The 22,500-nt window shown below is 26.8% G+C and overlaps 5 protein-coding genes across 9 annotated transcripts in view; 3 read left to right on the forward strand and 2 right to left on the reverse strand.

The window, feature by feature from the left end:
- LOC118444532 (uncharacterized) overlaps positions 1-4,810 on the forward strand; it is a 46,095-nt gene extending 41,285 nt beyond the window's left edge. Inside the window, exons 11-13 of the mRNA XM_035872894.2 lie at positions 2,865-3,029; positions 3,255-3,512; positions 3,687-4,810. Of these exons, the coding sequence (XP_035728787.1) occupies positions 2,865-3,029; positions 3,255-3,512; positions 3,687-3,875 (612 nt within the window). The 3' untranslated portion in view covers positions 3,876-4,810. The remainder of the gene's footprint in view (positions 1-2,864; positions 3,030-3,254; positions 3,513-3,686) is intronic.
- A 1,787-nt stretch (positions 4,811-6,597) lies between these two features.
- Positions 6,598-9,664, reverse strand: GluRS-m (putative glutamate--tRNA ligase, mitochondrial). Of its 2 annotated transcripts, none has more exons than XM_035872987.2 (9): positions 9,212-9,311; positions 8,718-8,952; positions 8,427-8,622; positions 8,137-8,351; positions 7,815-8,034; positions 7,560-7,720; positions 7,291-7,451; positions 7,052-7,209; positions 6,598-6,972 (listed from the first exon to the last, which is right to left on the reverse strand). In XM_035872987.2, the coding sequence occupies exons 1-9, from the start codon at positions 9,306-9,308 to the stop codon at positions 6,892-6,894; spliced, it is 1,524 nt and encodes a 507-aa protein (XP_035728880.1). In that variant the 5' UTR covers positions 9,309-9,311; the 3' UTR covers positions 6,598-6,891. The 2 variants fall into 2 exon arrangements, with proteins under 2 accessions (XP_035728880.1, XP_035728882.1); XM_035872989.2 differs by lacking the exon at positions 9,212-9,311 and adding an exon at positions 9,585-9,664 and having other exon boundaries at positions 6,608-6,972.
- A 1,368-nt stretch (positions 9,665-11,032) lies between these two features.
- On the reverse strand, positions 11,033-12,623 carry LOC118444533 (uncharacterized). Its single transcript, XM_035872895.2, has 5 exons — positions 12,409-12,623; positions 11,989-12,184; positions 11,846-11,883; positions 11,681-11,757; positions 11,033-11,572 (listed from the first exon to the last, which is right to left on the reverse strand). The coding sequence occupies exons 1-5, from the start codon at positions 12,461-12,463 to the stop codon at positions 11,408-11,410; spliced, it is 531 nt and encodes a 176-aa protein (XP_035728788.1). The 5' UTR covers positions 12,464-12,623; the 3' UTR covers positions 11,033-11,407.
- A 1,579-nt stretch (positions 12,624-14,202) lies between these two features.
- LOC118444580 (transmembrane emp24 domain-containing protein 7) lies at positions 14,203-16,574 on the forward strand. Its single transcript, XM_035872978.2, has 3 exons — positions 14,203-14,560; positions 14,742-14,987; positions 15,068-16,574. The coding sequence occupies exons 1-3, from the start codon at positions 14,390-14,392 to the stop codon at positions 15,293-15,295; spliced, it is 645 nt and encodes a 214-aa protein (XP_035728871.1). The 5' UTR covers positions 14,203-14,389; the 3' UTR covers positions 15,296-16,574.
- A 1,417-nt stretch (positions 16,575-17,991) lies between these two features.
- The window catches only part of LOC118444678 (uncharacterized), a 30,403-nt gene continuing 25,894 nt past the window's right edge, over positions 17,992-22,500 (forward strand). For 2 of the 4 annotated variants that reach the window (XM_035873171.2, XM_035873175.2), the window contains exon 1: positions 17,992-18,210. The gene's annotated coding sequence lies outside the window, so the exon portion shown is untranslated. Of the gene's footprint in view, positions 18,211-18,248; positions 18,506-22,500 lie in introns of those variants that run through there. The other 2 variants (XM_085661435.1, XM_035873172.2) reach the window with 2 other exon arrangements.

Consider the following 22,500-nt stretch of genomic DNA (forward strand, 5'->3'; position numbering starts at 1 on the left):
CAATAAGATTTTACGTTTAATAAATGATAATAAAGGGAGAGCTACTAAATGTTAAATAAAATAAGGAAATCTTACTTAACAGTATAGCCAAAAATGAGCATTTACAATTATTATCCAAATAAGAGAACAAAGAGAGAGAAGGAGAGACTGAATTTCGCAAGTAGTAGACATTCTGGGACAAACGTTTTCGTCGTTTCGTGAGAAGAAACTTGCGTTACACGCGTTTCTTTTGAGCAAATCGTAACTAGGCCACGGTTGTAATAACGGGGTGCTTTTTGAGCTCTGGACGAAGCAACTGAACCAGGGTGCATTAAAGATTAAAACTCTTCGAGAAATGTAATGAAAGGATCAAAACAAAAGAGAGAAAAATAGAATAGCGAGGAGTTATCATAGGAGTGTTTGAGAAATAGGAAAATTAAAAATATCTCTGAGTGTACGTGTGTGTATCCAGATTTTTCATAAAAATATTCTTGAAAAAAAAAGGATATTCTGCTCGTAGAAACGTTTTATAAAGTGAAATTCTTTTGTGCGAATTATATTTTAAACAAAAAAAAAAAATATAAGATAAAAAGAAAAACAAAACTAGATAGAATTCGATGCTCTTTTTAATTTTTCTTTTTTTCCTTTTTTCTGTTTTTAATTCGCCAAAATTAAATGAACAACAGTTGAGTGTTCCTATCTTTTTTTTTTTTTTTTTTTTTAATAAAAATTTATTAAAAATATTTATATGCATAATTATATATTAAATATTTATAATGATATAGATTTATGTAGATAATTTTTGGCAAAAGATATTAAAAAATTCAATAGAACAATGAAACGTCGAAATGGTGACGAGAAAATACGAGGAAAGATCCAATTGTCTATATTTAAATGGAATTTCAAGTTTGAAGGGAATTTTCTTAGAATTTCATTCGAATGCTTGGTTTATTCGGTACTATTCATGGAATGCATTACTCTTTCTCTCTTTCTCTTCTCTCTTCTGTCTCCTCTCTATCTCTTTTTTGGATGCTGCGTAATAAAACGAGTAAACTGTTCTAGAAATCGTTTGTTTTAGCGAGAAAATGCTTATTCTATAGAACAACCACATAAAGAAACTCTCGTTAAATTTTGCAAGGACGAAAATCGAAATATATATATATATATATATATATATAGAGAGAGAGAGAGAGAGAGAGAGAGAGAGAGAGAGAGAGACAGAGAGAGATAGAGTGGGAGAGAGGAGGACAAATCTTTGACGCGAAAATTGTCGAAGATATTTTCTGTCTCTGACATAAACGGCAGTTTCGATTTTGCTCTCGTTTTGTCTTCTCGTTTCATCGGCCATCGTTAAATCTGTTCCAAAAGTTATTATATACCTTTTTTTTTTTTTTTATATATACATATACATATATAAACACGTATATATTTTTTAATCGTCAAAATTTATTTCCAATTAGAAAAAATAATACAATAACTTTCGATAAAGATAAAAGAAAAAGAAAAAAAAAAGAAAAAGAACAAATTTAATCAAATCAAATCATATCATCATATCAAATTAAATTAAATCAAATTAAATTAAATCAAGCCAAATTAAAATGTCTCTCATGTGGATGAATTATTTTCAAAGAGAAGTTAAAAGGAACAAATTAATTCGAAAAAATCCCGTAAGTTAATAATAAATCATACTTACGATTCTCATAGTCATCTATTATTATTTTTTTATAATTGCTTTTATTTCTTTCCTATTATTAAATCATAATGTCATACTAACGATCTAAGTGCTCTATTTTTCTTTTCTTTTCTTTTTTTTTTTTTCATATTCATTTTTTTTTCTTTTCTTTTGTATTTTTAAATTACGTTTTAAAAATATAAGTAAAATTAAAATAGTATTACTGATTTAAAATACGTAGTAATTATTGATTCTTGTATGTTGTCAAAGTTTATTAATGGAACTTCGTACGAAGTGTGAGAAATTACGAGTAATAGGAGTATTTTCCTTTGTATAGTTCACTCAGGGGTCACCTCATTAAGTAATTTTTCCTCATTGACTGCCCTTACGCGAAGTCACGCTCTTTCTCTCTCTCTCTCTCTCTCTCTCTCTCTCTCTCTCTCTCTCTCTCTCTCTCTCTCTCTCTCTCTCTCTCTCTCTCTCTCTCTCTCTCTCTCTCTCTCTCTCTCTTTCACACTCTCTCTCTCTCTTTCTCTCTATCTCTCTCTTTTTCACTCCCTCACTCGAATAGTACGCTTAAAACGCATGAAATACTTTAACGAACGTGATGAACGTGACTTTTTACACGATTAAATTTATATTTTTCACGTGGAATCATTAATTGACTTCAATAATAAAATTTTAATTACCATAACTGATTAAAATATAAAAATTAAAATTAATTATTCTCTTTAATGTTTCCTTTTAAATCGGATTATTTAAAGAAATTAATCGTAAGAAAAAGTTATGTCGTATAACAAATAATATATTATGTAATTAATAAATTAATTAATGACATAATAAATGACAAAAAAAGAAAATATATATATATATATATATATATATATGCAAACATATATTTTTTTTTTATTATTTATAATATATTAAAATCAATTAATGAATTATTCTCTTTTTATTATTGAATAAATACGAATGATATAACATTCTCGGTATCTATTCTTATAGATCATTGTTATCAATTTCTAAATTTGAAATAGGTCATGAAATTTCATCGCTTTAGGATTACATTATATATACTGACCTATCGCACGCATACACAAATCGAAGCAATAAATAAGATTACATTTTTCTTTTCGTTTCTTTTTTTTTTCTTTTCTTTTCTTTTCTTTTCTTTTCTTTTCTTTTCTTTTTTATTTTTCTTTTTTTCATATAGATGAGAGATGATAGGAGAACGTCGATGGAAGGGGAAAGGCTCAGTAACAACAGTGGTGGTATCGTTGACGGAAACGGAAGCCGACCTCTTTCACAGATCTCCAGTGAAATGGATACTATCGGGCCACTTCAACCTGTCAAACATCGAGAAAAGGCTAAACTACAGGTAAATGAATCAATTTTTAAGATTCTTTTTTCTTCTGTTTTTTTTTTTTTCTTCTTTTTTTTCCATTGGAAATAACGATTATCAGATCGAAGAAAATTTATTGTCGATTTGTTAATCAATAAATATCACGGCAATAATGGACAAAACTTATTCAATCCTCGTTATCGTTATCACTGTATCCACATTTGACTCATGAGATTGATAATTTCTATTAAACCCTTTCAGAGGCCGCTAACGAGATATCTACCTATAAAATCAGAATCCTTGGATCTAAGGCATCATATAGAAACTGCCGGACATCAGTTACAATTGATCGATGATGTCACAGTTAATACTACCAGTTGCAGTGGGTATTTGTCAAAGATGAGTAAAAAGTTTCATCATTGGAACAAACGATGGTTCGTTTTCGATCGTAAGAGGAAGACCTTGACGTATTACAGTGATAGTAGCTCGAAAAAAGCACGTGGAGTTATTTACTTTCAGGTGTGAATACAAAAACAAAAACAAAAACAAAATTATGATCAATCAATTTTTTTTGATTTTTTTTTTTTTTTTGTTTTATATCATAACAAAATGAACAATATTATAAATTGAAATAATTTTCTTCTTTTTTTTTTTCTTTTTTTTTTTTTTTTTTTTTGCGTCGATTTCATCCAGTCGATAGAAGAGGTCTATGTTGATCACATGAACACAGTGAAGTCACCTCAACCATCATTGACCTTCATCATCAAAACTTCATCGAGATTGTATCATCTGATGGCGCCTAGTCCAGAAGCTATGAGAGTTTGGGTTGATGTCGTTTTCACAGGAGCCGAAGGATATCACGAATTCGATCATGGCGTTTGAAGAGAGAAAGGACAAAGGAAAATAACGCTTATAATAATTAATTTGCATTTTTGAAAAAAAAAAGAAAAAGATCTCTTGGTAGAGTAACCTCGATCCTTTAATTTCGGATAATAAAAAGTGAGAAGAAGAAAAAAAGAAAATAGATGCCTGTTGAAGATATGACGGAGTTGAGATAATTCAAAAGGATTATTAAGAATTTATGTCCTTTTGTTATTATCGATTATAATATTGATTATGATAAATTAGGAAAAAAAGAAAAAAGAAACATTTATACAAACGGAAGTATACGAGTAAAGTACATTTAATAATTAAAAAAGAAAAATTTATAAATAAATTAAAAATTATATACTATTCGAATGATTTTTAATTATGATCAGCTGCTGAGACTGAATTTATAGGAGAGATAACGATCAATGTACTTTCTACAATGAAATTTCTTCTCTATTGCCATAATTAGCATGAGTTTTTTTTTTCTAAGCATGATTTTAGGATTATTAGCTTTTGTATGATCGAGTAAGCCGATTTTTTTTTCTCCTCTTTATGTTTGTTTGATCACATATTCGATCTAACTAAATTTACATTGGCTTGTTATCACATCTGTAAGATAAGGATGTAAAAAAAAAAACGAAAACAAGAGAGAGAGAGAGAGAGAGAGAGAGAGAGAGAGAGAGAGAGAAAGAGAGAGAGAGAGAGAGAGAGAAAGAGAGAGAGAGAGAGAGAGAGAGAGAGAGAGAGAGAGAGAGAGAGAGAAAGAAAGAGAAAGAAGCAACAAGTTACTATTGATTCCGATGTATTTAAACAAAAAAAGAAAAGAAAAGAAAATAAAAGAAAGATTTTTAGGCCATTATAAGATAATCCGTTTTATGCGCAAGTATTACTCATTAAATATGCAAATTATATATATAATAGAAGTTCATACTATTTAAACGAGAAAAAGCGTTTATTAGGGTCTCGTAGACTTTCTAGGCATTTTTAATCTAGTCTTCCAGGGTAGAATACATAGGAGGATACACGCCTGTACTGATCTTTTATTATTATTATTATTACTATTATTATTATTATTATTATTATTATTATTATTATTATTATTATTATTATTATTATTATTATTATTATTATTATTATTATTATTATTATTATTATTATTATTATTATTATTATTATTATTATTATTATTATTATTATTATTATTATTATTATTATTATTATTATTATTATCATTATTAATTTTTTTTCTTTTTTTTTTTTTTTTTTAATATTCAATATAAGAAAATATGCAATTTTGATGAACATTGTATATATAACTATACATCGCTTTCGAGGTACTTTGATATAACATTATTGCCATCAATCAGAAATATACTTCATATCATTTAAATATTAAATTCGCGAATATACACATTTGTTATATTAATAAAAATGTATCCTCTCTCGAAGTAAATGAAACATTTTTTTATTTGAATCTAATTGAGATTTTCCCTTTATATCGTCGATTATATACATACATATATATATATATTTAACATAGAGATACAAAAGTATACAGTTTGGTATATAAGACGCTTTAATAAATATCAAGTGTTCAATTTCATTGATAATTCTTCTTAATTAATTTCTAATTAACTTTATGTACTCGTTACGTGAAATTAAAAGAAATTAGTTTTATATATATATATTTTATATATTTTATATATATATATATATATATATGAGACTATACGAACTTAAGTACGTATATTATATAAGTATAATAGACGAAGATTGTGTACAAGTTATTCTTGAGAACACTTTTATTACGAGTTTGCTATAAAAATTTTCGTCCTTTCTTTTTTTTTTCTTTTTTTCATTTTCTTTTTCTTTTAATTCTCTTTTTTCTTCAATTTACCATCAGACAGGCTGCACATAAGAATTTTATACATGGTAAATAGTGCCCTTATATATTATAAAGTAAATTAACATAATTTATCGACATTGTATTAAAATATTCCATATTTGTATTTTTGGATATATTTAAGAATATGCGATTGTGTTCAATCATCTAAACGATATATAAGTATACGATCTTAACAAAACAAAAAAAAAAAAAGAAAAAATGAATTTTCTATAATCAAAACATATTTGTAGTATACCATTAGAAAATATAGAAATACAATTTGTTAAGTACTTCGATATATTTTACTTCGATAAAATAATGATGAATTTTTGTTATGTATAACTTAATATAACAAAAAAAAACGATCTAATAATTAAAAATGTAACGATGAAATAACATTCGGGATTCTTTATTCAAATTTTACATTTAGATATTTACTAATGTTGCCTATCGTCAGGGGATGCGCTTGCAAGATTAATTAAAACATTCCGGCGCTAGATAGCGCTTAAATCGAATCCTCGATCATTGATATAAAACACTGAAGATTACGTTTCTATAATGGGATCTACATAATCTATATTAAAGTATATCAATCTTGAATTTTTTTATATCGATTAAAAAAGATCAATTACTCTGATAATATTCCAAGAAGCTACTAATAGCTTTGTGATTTAATCATATAATCATAAGCGTTAATGATATCAAATAAGAGTACTTGGCAATATAAAATTTATCTATGGAATGAAAAAAATGTATATAGTTATAATAAATTATATATTATCCTCATGTAATTTTTGTTTGTACTATTTTCATAATTAGAAATAATGAACAGAATTGTTATACTAAACTCAAATATATTAAAAGAATTTTATAAGAAACACTATTATATACAAGAAAAGCATCAAACTTTTGAATCATTATTAATAAGAAATTCTTAGTTACATATTGCCTTTTTTACATTTACTTACATAAATGATTTTTCTTGAAAAAAAAAAAGAAAAAAGTATTTACATAGATTGCATCGTTAAAACTGTAAATATCATTGGATCATCTATTAATTGAAATATTCAAAATATCATGTGTTTTCAAGATCATTACACGAGTCTTTTGGTTTCATCCAATATTCAATATCATTGTATTTTTTCATGAAAGGCAACGTTTTAAACGTAATTGTGTCTCATTTTTCCCTAGAATTTTGATCATTTCGATTACACCTGGTCCTTTCTAAGATAAAAAAAAAAATCTTTGTTATTTTGTACATTCCTATTATATTATATTATCATATAGTATTGTAGATCATTACCTCTAAACCACTAAGAACTTTACGAAGCATTTTCATCAAACTAGGAAATGAAATATCATTCTTCTCAGCAAGTTCTTTTAAATATAATTTCGATATATCTGTTGATAAACTATTCTCATCAGTCTCAGTTAATTTCTCGTCTAAATTTTTAATAGCGTCTACAAATATTAATAACATTAATTATCAATAAGATAATGTCACATATACTGCTTCATTCAATATTAATTGTAATATTATACCTATAAATTTAGATGAAATAATGTCAGGAAGAGAAGTTGGTATAACCCATATAAATGCAAAATCAGGTTTTACAAGATCGCTTAACTTATTAATCCTATATTGTGCCCATTTCAAAGTTTGAATAATGTGATCTTCGTCTAATTTAAGTATTTTATCTTCGCTAAAAAAAAAAAAAGAATAGAAATTGAAATTATTAATACGTTGAAAAAGTAAAATTATTTATTTGTAAATAATACTTAATTTCATAATCAATAGAAAGGGAACTTACCAATTTGAAAATGTTTCTTGTACTATTTTTTTTACTCTTTCAACCAAAAATTTATAATTATTTTGATTGCTTAATAATCGAGATATCTCTAACTTATTAAGTTCTAATAATTTTTCAGGTGCTAATTTTGAAGAATTTCCATTTATCCTTTTAATATCGAACTAAAAAAACGAAAAAATGATATATGTAAACATTAAAAAAAAAATATATATATATTAACATTATAAGATTACAAAAAAATTCAAATATATTGACCTGTTTAATCAAATGTTCGTAAGTATATATTTGAACATCTGAATTTCTAATGAAACCACCACCAGCCTGAGTAACATAATTCAATAATGCCAATGGAAAGATATTAGAATTTCGAAATGAATCAATTCTTATATCATCTTGTCGTTTGGATAATTTTGAACCATCGCTGTTTAATATTAAAGGTAAATGACCATAAATAGGTGGCTTCCAACCAAATGCTCTGAAATGAAAAAAAAAAAAAAATTGAATTGATCAACAAATTATCCTATTGTAAATTTAATATCTTGTATAAAAAGAATATTAAGTTTAGATATATTCTTACTTATAAAGCATTATATGTTTAGGGGTAGATATTTGCCACTCTACTCCTCTTAAAACATGAGAAATGTTCATATAATGATCGTCAACAACATTTGCAAAATGATAAGTAGGAAAACCATCAGATTTCATGATTACAGGATCACCTTCAATCTGTGTAATATCATGAGCTACACGACCATAAATCAGATCATTGAATACTTCTATATCTGATGATAGCTAAACAATAAATAGTAGAACAGTAAATAAAATTTCATTAAAGAATATGAGATTATAAAATTGTCTTGAATATACCTTAAATCGAATACAATATGGTATTCCATTTTTTAATTTTTCATTGATCTCATCGTCGGTAGAATGTCTACATTTATTATCATATTTAGGCACATGTCCATTTTTTATTGCTTCTCGTTTTAATAAATTCATTCTACTCTCTGAACAAAAACAATAATAGGCAGTTTTATTTTCAAGAAGTGTTTTTATATTTTCTCTGAAATTTATATAATTAGAAATGAATATATCCAATTAATACTTTCTATATTTCCTAATATTTTTCTAATATTCTTTTATTATGATACATCGTACTTATATATTTCAAGTCGTTTAGATTGAAGATAAGGCCCGTACGGGCCACCTCTCATCGGATCTTCATCGGATATAATTCCAACCCATATCAAGTCATCATGTAATTTTTCTATTGCACCAGGTATTGTTCTAGATTTATCAGTGTCCTCAATTCGTAAAATAAATGTGCCATTATTAGCACGTGCAAATAAATAATTGTACAGAGCAGTACGTAAGCCTCCCAAATGTAAATAGCCTATCAAACATATATAACAATATTTAAACTTTAATATATTTATTCATATAATTGATCATAATAAATAAGTTAAATATCGCATGCATAAATAAAATATATACTAAAGTAAAAAAATAATTAACCATATGTTATAGTAATGAGAGAATCCGCATGTAAAAAACAAAAAAACAAAAATCTAACCTAATAAGAATAATTATATTATCCCATATTATCTAAATTATCAATATGTAACATAATTAAGAATAAAAACTGTATATACCAGTAGGACTCGGAGCAAATCTCACTCTCACTTGTTGAGAACAAAAACGTTTTTGTAAAAACAAAAAATTAACAATTCGAAGTGTACCGCCACGCATCTTCTTAATAACGCAAGTGAATCACATAAAATAAAAAGTACGTAACCGTATTAGAAAGTTAGTATACACAATTGAATGATTATTATCCTATGTCTTTGATTTGAATAATACACATAAAACATAAAATTAATTTTTGTTATATATTTTTTAATATCTATGAAAAAATGATTTACACAGGATTAGTATATTAAAAAGGTTATCTGCTATTCTAAATTATATCATGTCTGTAACGCGAATATTAATAATAATAAAATATTACGTTAATCGTTTATATACCATTTCTTTTTTTCATGTGAATAATTAATACATATTAATTATTATTAAAATTATTTTTATTATTTTGATGAATTCGATATATTTATTTCTTTTTATATATAAATTCTATGATAAAATATGATTGGCTAATACCATTCGTTTGACTGCATTAAAATCAACCAATCAGAATTAACTTACTTCGCGCCGTTTTCGTCACCGTCAGATGTTTCATATCTTAAAAATGTACACAATTTTTCGCTCATAGGATTTGTGACTTCAGCGACTCGTATGGACAAAATAAGAACTACAAATACAATAGAAAAACCATTGCATCCATCACTATGCACTTATTGCATCGATGTATAAACTCGTTAGATTATAACCCTCTTCGTGAATAATCGAACAATCGATTTACAATGTGAGAAAACTACTTTTGTATATCGTAAAGGTCTGACAGAAAGCAAGAAAAATTTATCAGATTATACTTCTCTCAAGACAGATTAATTGAAAAGTGTTTATTAATTACACGAACTTATAATATATTTTTTTTTTTTTCTTATCAATTATACAAATAGCTGAAGCATATTTAAGCAGTCATTTATTCGACATTGCGAATGGAATACGTAACATAAAATATAACTAATAAAAGATAATATCAATAAAAAAAATTTTTTTTTTTTCTATAAAACTATAATAAACACTAAATGGGATTATACTTTAACATTTTTCTATATTAATATCAGAAAGTTAGATGCAAACTTTTTCTTGTATTAGCTAAATCGAATTGAATTAATAAATGTTTATAAGTAACTACTATGTAATAAAATAATCGAGTAATAATTATTGAATTTATAAAATAATTAATTATATTTTTGTACGATACGTTACAACATAAAATGTGAATACTTTAATATTTAATTAGATATGGAAAGAAAACATTTTGGAAACGTATAAAGATATGCAGCTATTCGTTCGATAATACGTGTGATATAACATATAACTTGCGTATAATTTAGATTTAGATTTTAATATATCGTAAGTACTATCGGAGTATCAAAATCAAGCTTTATTTTTGCTTACTGAAAGAAGATCCACCCAAAATCTAAAATCGAAAAACCTTTCCCAAGGATCCCATACAAGAGTTTTACATGTTACTGAGACAAAAGTTCACTATTCTTTAAATATTAGTTTTAAAAGATAACTGAGCCAATTATCCTCAAAATTATATTACACAAGACCAGTAATCTTCAGATGAAAATTTAACTCTTGTTGAATATTAAATAAAATTTTAATATTAAAACGTTTGTATGATTATTAATTTATATATTAATCATATTCTATTTCTACATATATACTTTACATTGTTAAAATTAATATATATATATATATATATAATAATTAAAAGAATTAAAATGTTTTCGAATATTTTAAAAAGCTTTATTTTTATATACTTAAATTCTGTTCTCTAAGTAACACCATTTCTGATATGATTTTCTTCAATGAGAATAAAGCTTTTTTTATAACATAATATAAGTACCGTCAAGCTAATTGACTCCATTTCATTTAATTAAAATATAATTTACATAAATGATAAATATATTATACATAATTATCGAACGTACAAGAGATGGGATGACACTCAAAATTATTTTATTTGTTTTCTTATGTTTTTTACCATATGTACACGTAGATGTAAAGTACAAGATCGCTTTGATTTAGAATTTGATATCCAATATCATTGCCATTTCTTAATGTAGTTATTCGTATTCTTCTTGTTAAAATTCTATATCTCCGATAAATAGGTTAACATGCATTCTCAGTCACATATTATTGGTGTCCCATTTTCAAGAGGCTGCCGATTGAATTTGACTTTTCCAAGATTGTGGTGCTAATTCATCCAGTCTATGATCTAAGAAGTTAACACAATTTGTTAACTGAGTTACCATAGTTTCTACCGCACGCGTATGAGAAGAAGTCATATTAGGTAAAAATGATTCTACCATCATCACCTGCAAGCATTTACTACTGTTTATCACAGGTGCAAGTATAATTAGAAAACACTTAAAAAAAAGTTTGCATAATCATAAGCGACTAAGCGTAAATGTATTAATTATTACCCGCTTTTCTAAATTGGCAAGTTTAGATTTGAAAGCGTCTAAATAACCAGGTGGTAGGCTCCGTTCTTCTATAGGACCTATATTTAGAAATGAAAAAGGAAATAAATTAATATAATTATATGTATTTTTTATTCGTTAACTACAAATAATAATACTATTACTTACAAAATTGATGTACTCCAACAACATCAATGATAAAAGGCCTGTAAACCATTAATTTTCTCTCAGAAAATGAACATATTGTACATTTCTGATTTATTTTATGCTATTATTAATCTAATTTTTGATAAACCATCAATTTATTATACTTGTCTTTATGGGATCCTCTGAGCAAAGAAGACAATGGTATCAAATTATTATCGTATCTTCTAATTTTTAATACTTTATTATTATCTTTTTCTATACCGGCCCAATAATAAATAGATATTCTTAATTCATCTAACGTTACTCCAGGTACAACAGTAAAACAATTTAAAGTTGTTTGTAATGTGTCATTTTCTGATTCTAAAAACAAAAGTAATAATATATATTAATTAATATAAAAATAAATAATATATATTTAAAAAATGATATAATTTAATTATATTTAAGAAATATTAATTTTATTATCTCTTAACCTTTTTTGTTTAGAGATCATATATTTGTATAGTTTTCTTTTACATATATATTTATAAACATATATACATATATATATATATAAAATAATACATATATAACCGTAAACTTACCAATTTGATCGTACCTACGTATCAATATCCACATACTTATTTCACTTACACCCATTTTGTCTTTTTGAAAATATAATAATAAAATAGTATAATATTGAAAATGATATGTTACATAAACAAATTAATGTATCAACGAGTTCAATTCATTCATTGATACATTTATTAAAAATATTTACAGTACTTTGGAAGATATAGAAAAATATTTTTATATATAATAATCTTTAAACTGCTTTGAACTAATAACATAAAGTAAAAGTTTCAAGAACGGAAACTAACTTCTAGCTTTTATCTAATTCACATGGAACACGATTTTCTTTTGTTCCGTATCGTGTGATACGAGAAATCAATATTATGAATCAAAATATTGTATATAAATTTATATATATTTTATATAAGTATAAAAATTTTCATATATATAAATTTTTCTTTATTCAATGTGTGTGTGTGTGTGTGTGTGTGTGTGCTACATAATTTTTTGTTCCATTTTAATATCTCCTTCGACGAATATAAAAAGAACTAAACTTAAGAAATTTTTCTTAAAAGCACTTCATCACTGATTCTCATCTTGCATAAAAATTTAAAAACCGATTGGATCTAGATAATTTAGAGAACAAGGGTCTGACGAGTCGTCAGATTAGATAATTTATAAAAGTAATTAATTAAGCTGGATCCTGCACACTTAAAATGTCGTTTCGTATTTGTAACATACTTTCAAAATAATATCTTATACGTCATTATAAAATTCTAATTATTAATAAAATGAATATTCTTGTAATAAAAATACTGAAATATTCAATTTCAAATAAGGGGAAATGTATTTGTTGAATTTCGACAACATTATGATTTTTTTTTTATATTTAATCTTATCTAGCTTATCTGGATTGACTGATCCGCCTCCCTAACTGAAAGGACCCTTTGCACCCTTTCTATACACCCTTCCACAAGCAGTAAAGAACGACGAAACAACCCCTTAGGCGCCTCACGCAAACCTTTCAATGTAATAGCAATAGCTTTGACTCGCATTTCCTTACAATTTCTTCAATTAAAAAAAAAGTCATTCTCATTTTTCGATTTAAATAAAAAATTTTTTCATCTTACAATATTCGTTAGAATATACAATTATATTTACATTTTCTGAATTATTAATTTATATCCATTGTTGAAAATTATTATTAATATATATATATATATATATATTAATAATATATATATATATATAATATTTAATTATAATATATATATATATATATATATTAATAATATATATAATAATAATATATATAATATATATAATAATATAATAATATAATAATATAATAATATAATATATATATAATAATATATATAATAATAATACATATTATATATATATATAATATAAGATTTTCAATCGATCGGAACCATTTTAAATCTACCGCCAATTGCGCGCCATATTTGTTTTATTTATATCCTTATCAAGGAAATAGTAACATTTAAAATTTGAAGAAAATTGGAATAAGAAATACAATGAATAAAAATTAAACTTTACGATGGTATTTCAAATAGGTTAACTTATCCATTCATATCAAGATTATTTTGTTTTAATCCATTCTCTCGTTCTATGGTAAAGAAACAAGTAAAATGAATTGTGTTGTTTTTTCAAATATTTTGACTAATTTATACTTTTACTTATTTTACTTTTGTAATATTTCAATTATTTTCTTAAATTTTTTAAATAAAAACCTCTCTCATTCTATCTCTCTTTAATAAAATGACTGTGTCAAAATGACGTCAGAGAAAATGGACGTGTCTACAGCCACTTCCGAATTCGAGATGTCGCAATTCATAGCGTCGACTAATATCCGGCCACGTTAAAATAGATTATTTGAAGTAAATTTTGTTAGGGAGTCGACTATTCCGTCGCAAATACGATTTATTAAAAGAATTGTAGTTCGTAGAAGGTGTGTGTAAATGTGTGTTTAATAATAATTAGATAAATTAAATGAAGCGAAGAATGGATTACTGGTCGACATGGATGCTTATTGTTTCAATGCTTTTTCATACTATTTTACTTACGGGTGGCGTCGAGTTAAGCTTCGAATTGTCTGATAATGCAAAAGAATGTTTTTATCAAGAAATTGAAAAAAATGTTTCCTCAACACTTGAATTTCAGGTTTGTACATATCTGTCCTTTTAATTGAACTTATTCCGTTATAATTTTCATACGTATGTATATTTGAAAATTACGTAAGATAAATCAACATTTAATGACATTCTATAAGACGCATTAGTACATTTATTTAATAAAGTACCCATATTTACTAATAATATCATTTTATTTTCTATTAAATTAGGTAGTAACTGGAGGTCAATACGACGTAGATGTTACATTAGAGGCACCGAATAAAGAAATCATTTATAAACAAGTGAAAACACAATTTGACTCTCATCCATTCATACCAACTATGTCAGGAGTATATAAAGTATGTTTTAGTAATGAGTTTTCTACATTCTCCCATAAGCTTGTATATATGGATTTCCAAGTTGGAAATGAATTACCACTTCCCGGTTTAGGAGAACATGTCACTGTTATGACTCAAGTAAGTATAAGAATGTCGTTTAAATTATTGAGATAGATATAACATAATAAATATATCTCTATTTTATTGTTACTCTTTAGATGGAGTCATCGGCACAAGTAATCCATGAAAATCTAAATAATATTCTTGATTACCAAACGCATCATCGATTAAGAGAAGCTCAAGGTCGTAAACGAGCTGAAGATTTGAATGAACGGGTTTTATGGTGGTCCATGATGGAAACCGTAGCTATTCTATCTATCCCTATAGGACAAGTGTATTTCCTCAAGAACCTCTTCACGGACAGGAAACCCTACCAAAGGCTTTAGCAAGATGTAAGAAATTTTTACTTGTGGCTGAAATAAAAAGGCAACATATCCATCTAAATAATCTGGTCAGTGGTGATACACACTCGAGAACTTTGGATGTTGTCATGATTGTTAGTGGAATACAGATATCGTGATGTGTCTTTTCTACATCTATGCTAAAGTTAAAGACTTGGCAAGACAAAGGAAAGAATGCAACATGAGAAAGATTTTTTTTTCTTTTTTGTATATTTTGAAAAAGGATAGCTGTGAGATACAAGCATCCTTAGCACATTAATTTATGAAATACGGAACATTTTATCGCGTGTGTCGTTAGAACTATGAGCTATCATAGAAGAAGGTGCAAGTGTTTGGAATGCCATACATTTTAGCACTGTAAACTCCTAAGTTGTAGTTATACTGACATAAACGGTACAAGAGACACTGACGTACTCTAATCAAGTTTTTCTTAATGTGAATGTGTAAAATAATAAATTAAAATGTTTGGGCGTGAATTTTTCTTGTAAAAGTATAAACCATTTACCTTTGTAGAATCATTATAATAGATACGTAAAAAGACAACAAAAATAATACAAGTTTAGTTAATAGTTTAATGATATCTATCCTGCAGTTTCACACAATGCTTATTTTCTTTTTAACAAGATACCTATTTCAATAATACTAATAAAATAGCAAAATGTGTCAAGGTATCGGTGGTATTATTAAAACAGATGATTTGGACTTTACCAATTACAGAAAGGATAAGTGCCTAAGAATTAAGAAATAACAGATAATTATATAGAATAGTATATAATTTAAAGATAGAAGATAACTAACCAGCAAGAATAGGATAAAATGGTGGTGGACTGCACAGAACAGGTGGAGTTGGTAAAACATTACGTGCTTCATATCTCAATCCACCAAATCTTACAGAGGTAGTAATTTTAGGTTTGACTTTACAAGGTGAACCAAATTTTGGTGGACATTGAATCCATGGGGAATATTGTCTCCAAATAGTACATGGTGAACATGGAGAATAAGGAGTACATGGCATGCATACTGAACTAAAATAATAAAAAAAAGAAACATTGTAATGAAAATAAAAAAAAAATATTGTTAAATTCCTATCATAGACTTACCAATTGTCATTGCCTTGACACGTTATTGGCATTTTTATTTATTTATTTTACAAATTCACATAAATATAATTTACAAGATGTAACACAGAAAATTTGTTTAAAAAAAAAAAAAAAGCTAGAAAAGCACAAAACAATTGAACAAATAAAATTTATAAAGCGAGTAACTTCTGGAGATATTCATTTTTAATGAGAATAATGAGTGCGAAATAATTGATTTATTTACATATTATTTTGTGAAGGTGTTACATTTCATTTATATTGAAAATTCTTTATTTTATTCGTCAAGTTTGAATAAATTTCATGAAACCTATCATCTGGCGGTGCAATTTGAATGTGTGTGAATAGGGTCGAGATTTGGTAGGTAGGTTAGGTTATGAATCCACTCTCAGTGCGTATTGATAGGGCCGGCTAGCATTTCAAAACGGCCCTGTGTAACATGCATATATATATATATACATATATATGTTATGTATATATATATATACACATATATATGTATGTATATATATATACTCTTTCGTAACTTTGTATCATGGAACGCATTTGAAATTCGAAAGAAACCCGTCGTTCTATGTAAGTACGTATATATTCATGTACATGGAGTTCGTAAATGGGCCACTTATTTTGAGCTCCGTACATGACAAGTTTTCAACCGGTCCCTTCGACGTTTTCTTATTCTGTACTTCTAGTTTTTGTTACTCCAACTTCTCAGAAAATGCACTTCAGTTTTCGTTTTTTATATAGCCGGGCGTTCTTAACCTCTTTAGGAACGATTATTTTCAAATATTATAAAGTAAAACGATCGAATTTACGATTAAATAATATATTGAAATTTCAAATTAATAATAATTGAAGAGAGAAAAAGTAATAATTCGATGAACATTTAAAATATATAATTAAAGAAAATAATGTCGATATATATATATATATATATATATTTAACGAATATTTGAATTTTCGAAAAATCCAAACGTACGTATATAATATCAAATTATTCTTGAAAAAATAAAAGAACTATAATATATTAAGTTTTAATCGAAAATAAACATTGATATCGTTATCGTCGTATAGAAACGTGTACATTACTTAGAAGGAACGTTTTATGAGCGAAAATGGAAAGTTCGTAAATCATATACTATTTCTACCTTTTTATTTTATCTTTTCGTTTTTCTTTTTTTTGTTTTTTTTTTTTTTTTTTTTTTTTTTTTTGTTTTTTTAAGGAAACAAGTGCGTTAAAATACGTTAGTTATGAAGGCAGGAGTAGGGTGTAAATTATGATAGCGACGGTGGTGGTAGTTAGATGAGATGTTTCCTTGTATACACGATCGCGTTATGCGCGCGCAGGAGTGCAGTGGGGTGGGGGGAAGGTCGCGCGCGGGAATAGCTGTAGCGAGCTGGGAAGGAGGGGGAAGGTAGAGTATCGCGACGTTCGCACGAAGCGTGTTGCACGAGTTTTCAAACGGCTACGTAAGGAGGCAGGTCGTTCTCGGCTCCTTTTCCTCTCGGTCTCCTTTTCCTCGCTATCTTTTACGTGTTATTTTATTATATATATATATATATATATATATATATATATATATATATCTTTTCTTATGTCTTATTTTATTCTTCCTTGCAACATCGATCAATAGATTTTTGAAAAATCGAGCAACGTGCATCGAGTGTGTAGACTTTGTGAAATTAGAATAAGAGAATTAAAAATATCAAAAAGAGTGATTTTTATTGGTTATTATCATCGTCATCCTCGACGTCATTTATCATCTTTAGGTGAACATCATTCGAGTTCAAACTTCGAAAAAAGTAAGCTTTCCTTTTATTCAATTATTCGAATGATTTTTATTAAAATTCTAATCGTCATAACACGTTTGTTCGTTTTATATATTTATTTGATTGATTTCGTTCATAATTAATATCTATAAATAATCGTCGATAAAACAAGGAATATTTTGATATATTCTGCGATTAGTAAAACGTATCATGGCGAATGAAAAACAGTAGGAAAACGCGCCAAGTACATATGTATAAGAAAACAAAAGAAGATAGATTGCACGTTACGAAACAAAGATGGTCGACCTGTTCGCAGATGCATCGAATTGTAGGTATTCTTCGACTTTAATACTAATTTCACATTGTTTATTCGTGTTTATACGAATATAATAGCATTAGTAAGAAAATTTGCGTTCGTTGACCTGACACTCATCTAGATTTAAATATACTCTTATATTACATAAAATCCATTTATATCAGTCGATCGAAGAATTGATTTTATGATTATTAATTATAAACGAGTATGTGTGTGTACATATATATATATATATAACAACGTATTACTCCATATTTTAAAATTACATTTTCATCGTTTTCGTCGTTTATATTCGCGATATAATATTCTTCGTACAGTGAATTTCTAAGAAATTGCTATAAATACAGACATAAAGGTCCTTCACGTGAAATGAAAGTAAACTATTAGTCATAATATAATTACTAATAGCTTTTCTCTATTTCTTTTAATTTCCTTATTTACAAATTGCGATTCTTATATTACGATTCCGTTTCATTTGAATCTTTTGTAAACGATAAATACAAAAGTGATATTAAAAAGGACGAAAGAAAATGACAAATGGCAAAATATTATTGTTTTTAGAAAAGGAGTATTTAACAGCGGTTATTGAACTTTCTATTGTTCCTTAGATGGATAGACATCGTAACTCGAGATCGTCCTTCAACACGCATTACCACTCGCAAGAATAATTTCACGTAATATATTTCCTCCCATATCGAATACCTTTTTTGATATTTTCTTTTTTTTTTTATTATCATTATATATTGGTAAAGATGAGTGATAATAATTGAATTTTTATATTTCAAATTAATCCGTTTAATTTTATAAATAATGAAAAAAAAAAAAAAATATTTTTAATCTCTTCGATCGAAACCGATTTTAATTCTTTAATTCGTTTTTAATTCATTCAAAAATAGAAAAAAGAAGAAGAAAAAAAGCTATATATACGATTAATAAATTGAGCTAAAATAATTAATAATACGAGTTAACTAATATAAATTAATTTCCATTATAGAGATTGATGCATTTATAATTACAAAGACCGTAAGAGATTATTTATGTAATATAGGTTGTTACATGGATGATCAATAGAGATCAATTCTTTTTCTTTCTTAACGTTAAAAAAAAAAGAAGAAAAAAAAAAGATTTATTTTTAAGTTGAACATAATATACAATTGGATATAAATAGGAATATAGAAGGAAAAAAAAACACGTAACTTGCAATTAAACTTACATACGTATATGCGAATGTAAAATATATATTTGTACATATATTATGTGTATATATATATATTATATATAAATTCGCATATATATAAATTCGCATTGTAGAAGTGTACGGTCAGATTGTAGTTTGGCTTCTTTCTATTGCACATGAAACGCAACGCTCTTACGATCGATCTTATGTCCAAGAAACAACTTGGTTTCGTCGTCGTCGTCGTCCGATGTCGACGATGACGACGACGACGACGACGACGACGATGACGACGACGACGACGACGACGAGGACGAGGACGAGGACGAGGACGGGTCGATGGCCCGTAGAAATATAATTATATATACATCACACACGCCAATGACGAGTACAACGATCACGTCAATAACTTATATACATATGTTTATATGTATATATCTATTATTATCTATTTAATGGGTCATAGAAATGATTAGAAACTTTCGAAATCCTATTAATATCGTTTTCTAGATTATTAGTATAAATTAAATAACGAATCTGAATTTTATATTAAAATGTGCAATAATATAATATCTCTCTCTCTCTCTCTCTTTCTCCCTCCCTTCCTATCTCTCTTTCTCTCTCTCTGTCTTTGTCTATCTATCTATCTATCTAACTATAATATATATATATATATATATATGTATATATATATTTCTTTTTCTAGATATCTATCGAACTATCTCTCTCTTTTACATATTAATTTTGATTTTGTGTATAAAATAAGAAACTTACTCTTGTTTCGTTATTTCGTTAATTTCACACCGAGGAAAGAAGAGAGAGAAAGAGAGAGAGAGACGAGTTTTAAGATCTTCTTTCTCTTTTTATTGAAATAACCTAGGAATAAGTATAACTTATGTTAGAGCTACCCTATCTATACCTTTTTCTTCTTACAATCAAGACTGGTTCCAGTTATGGAGCATGGAACGTACACCGCAGACGTGCTCGGTAAAGCAGCTACATGCGTTTGCTCTCTTTCTCTCTCTCTCTTTCTCTCTTTCTCTACTCCTATCTCTCCTTCTCTCTCTTTCTCTTCTTCGTTCCTTCTTTCACGGAAATTATCATAGAAGAACGGGCGATTTCTCTGTAAAATTCATCATCTAGCATCGGTGGTTGGTTCTCCTTCTTTCTTTCTTTCTTTCTTTCTCTTTCTCTCTTTTGTTCGTAATTGTGTGTGTAAAAGAGAGAGGGAGAGAGAGAGAGAGAGAGAGAGAGAGAGAGAGAGAGAGAGAGAGAGAGAGAGAGAGAGAGAGAGGGAGGGAGGGAAAGAGAAAGAGAAAGCTACGATTTTCTCGTAATTAAAGCGATATTGATCGATGGATTATTATTATTATTATTATTATTATTTTTATTATTATTATTATTATTATTATTATTATTATTATTATTATTATTATTATTATTATTATTATTATTATTATTATTATTAATTATTATTATTATTATTTTTATTATTATTATTAGTATTAGTATTATTATTAATTTTGTTTTGTTTGCTATTAATTTTATTTTTTTTTTCTTCCTTTTCCTTCATATAATAATTATTATTATTATTATTTCTTTTCTTAGGTAGAAGCGAAATTTCATTGTAACCAATTTGTTTAAATCTACTTTAACGATAAATTCTCGATTACGGCTATAATTATTTAATTCTGTATAACTAAAAGGTATTTCTTTTTATCTTTTAAATCAATCGAGCTTTGTGTCGTCTTTCAACAATTAAACCTTTGTTGCATATCTGATTTCTCTTTAAAAATACATTTATAATATTTATTTAATGTGGTTGTCAAATTATTTAATATAAATAGCTCGAAATGAATAATTTTAATTTGACATTTGAGAAATAATGAAAGACGAAAAAGAAAAATATGTTAATCGAATTATTATTAATTGCGAAGATGAATTATATATATATATATATATATATATATATATATATATATAATATATATATATATTCATGGTTACCTTGAAGCATGAAAAACGAATTAATCCTGATGTACCTCGCGATAAATTAGTTCACCAGCCGTGCAGTTCTAATTACTGTTGCAGTTAAGAGGAAAAGAAAGAAAGATATAGTGAGAGAGAAGAGAATTTAAAGAAATGAGCACGTTTTTATTTACAACAGTGGGAGGATTTCGTAACGAGCGAAGGATCCTTATGGCGTTTTTAAAATGAAAAGAAGAAGATGAAGATATATTTTACTTAAGAGAAAGAAAGTTAGAGAGAGATAGATAGATAGATAGATAGATAGATAGAAAAAGAGAAAGAAAGAGAGAATGATATGAAATTAACTCGCGACCCAGATCATTCTCTTCTTTCACTAGTCTTCAGCTGATTTCATGTTTTCCTACGTGACATGTAACATGAATTTATACGCGTGTCATTGTAAATAACAGAATTTTTCTAATTTTCTATTTTTTCTTTTTTTATTTCTTTTTTTCTTTCTTTTTTTTCTTTTCCCTTTTTTTTTGCTCGCTCGTTTATAATATATACACATACACATACACATATACATGAGAAATTATATCGGAATGATCGTCGAGATAAAAAGAAACAATAATGTTTCATATTTGCTTTTATTTTTTTTTTATTCGCTCATTCATTCATTAATTCATTCATTTGTCGTTCGATCGAAATGGGACACTCTTGTAAAAAATATTGAACGTTTTTAATGCCTATGTAAAATAGTTTGATGAGATACATATGTATGTGTTTCTATGGATTGGGGGAAAAAAAAATTCGCCGAGAATTTCCGATAACGATGGGCAGAAAAAAAATCGAACGAGTTGGA

The sequence above is a fragment of the Vespa mandarinia genome, chromosome 15 (assembly GCF_050613455.1).
Source record: "Vespa mandarinia isolate Hongniang chromosome 15, ASM5061345v1, whole genome shotgun sequence".
Taxonomy (NCBI): domain Eukaryota; kingdom Metazoa; phylum Arthropoda; class Insecta; order Hymenoptera; family Vespidae; genus Vespa; species Vespa mandarinia.

Excerpts from the sequence above, each read along its gene's own strand:
- GluRS-m (XM_035872987.2), bottom strand. The coding sequence starts at position 9,308 with ATGCGTGGCGGTACACTTCGAATTGTTAATTTTTTGTTTTTACAAAAA. Across the intron at positions 8,623-8,717 it reads AAACGACTTGAAATATATAA|AGAAAATATAAAAACACTTC; the intron begins GTACGATGTATC and ends TATAAATTTCAG. Across the intron at positions 6,973-7,051 it reads AAGTTCTTAGTGGTTTAGAG|AAAGGACCAGGTGTAATCGA; the intron begins GTAATGATCTAC and ends TTTTTATCTTAG.
- LOC118444533 (XM_035872895.2), bottom strand. The coding sequence starts at position 12,463 with ATGGGTGTAAGTGAAATAAGTATGTGGATATTGATACGTAGGTACGAT. Across the intron at positions 12,185-12,408 it reads ACGTAGGTACGATCAAATTG|AATCAGAAAATGACACATTA; the intron begins GTAAGTTTACGG and ends TTTTGTTTTTAG. Across the intron at positions 11,884-11,988 it reads AGAGGATCCCATAAAGACAA|GCCTTTTATCATTGATGTTG; the intron begins GTATAATAAATT and ends AATGGTTTACAG.
- LOC118444580 (XM_035872978.2), top strand. The coding sequence starts at position 14,390 with ATGAAGCGAAGAATGGATTACTGGTCGACATGGATGCTTATTGTTTCA. Across the intron at positions 14,561-14,741 it reads CCTCAACACTTGAATTTCAG|GTAGTAACTGGAGGTCAATA; the intron begins GTTTGTACATAT and ends CTATTAAATTAG. Across the intron at positions 14,988-15,067 it reads ATGTCACTGTTATGACTCAA|ATGGAGTCATCGGCACAAGT; the intron begins GTAAGTATAAGA and ends GTTACTCTTTAG.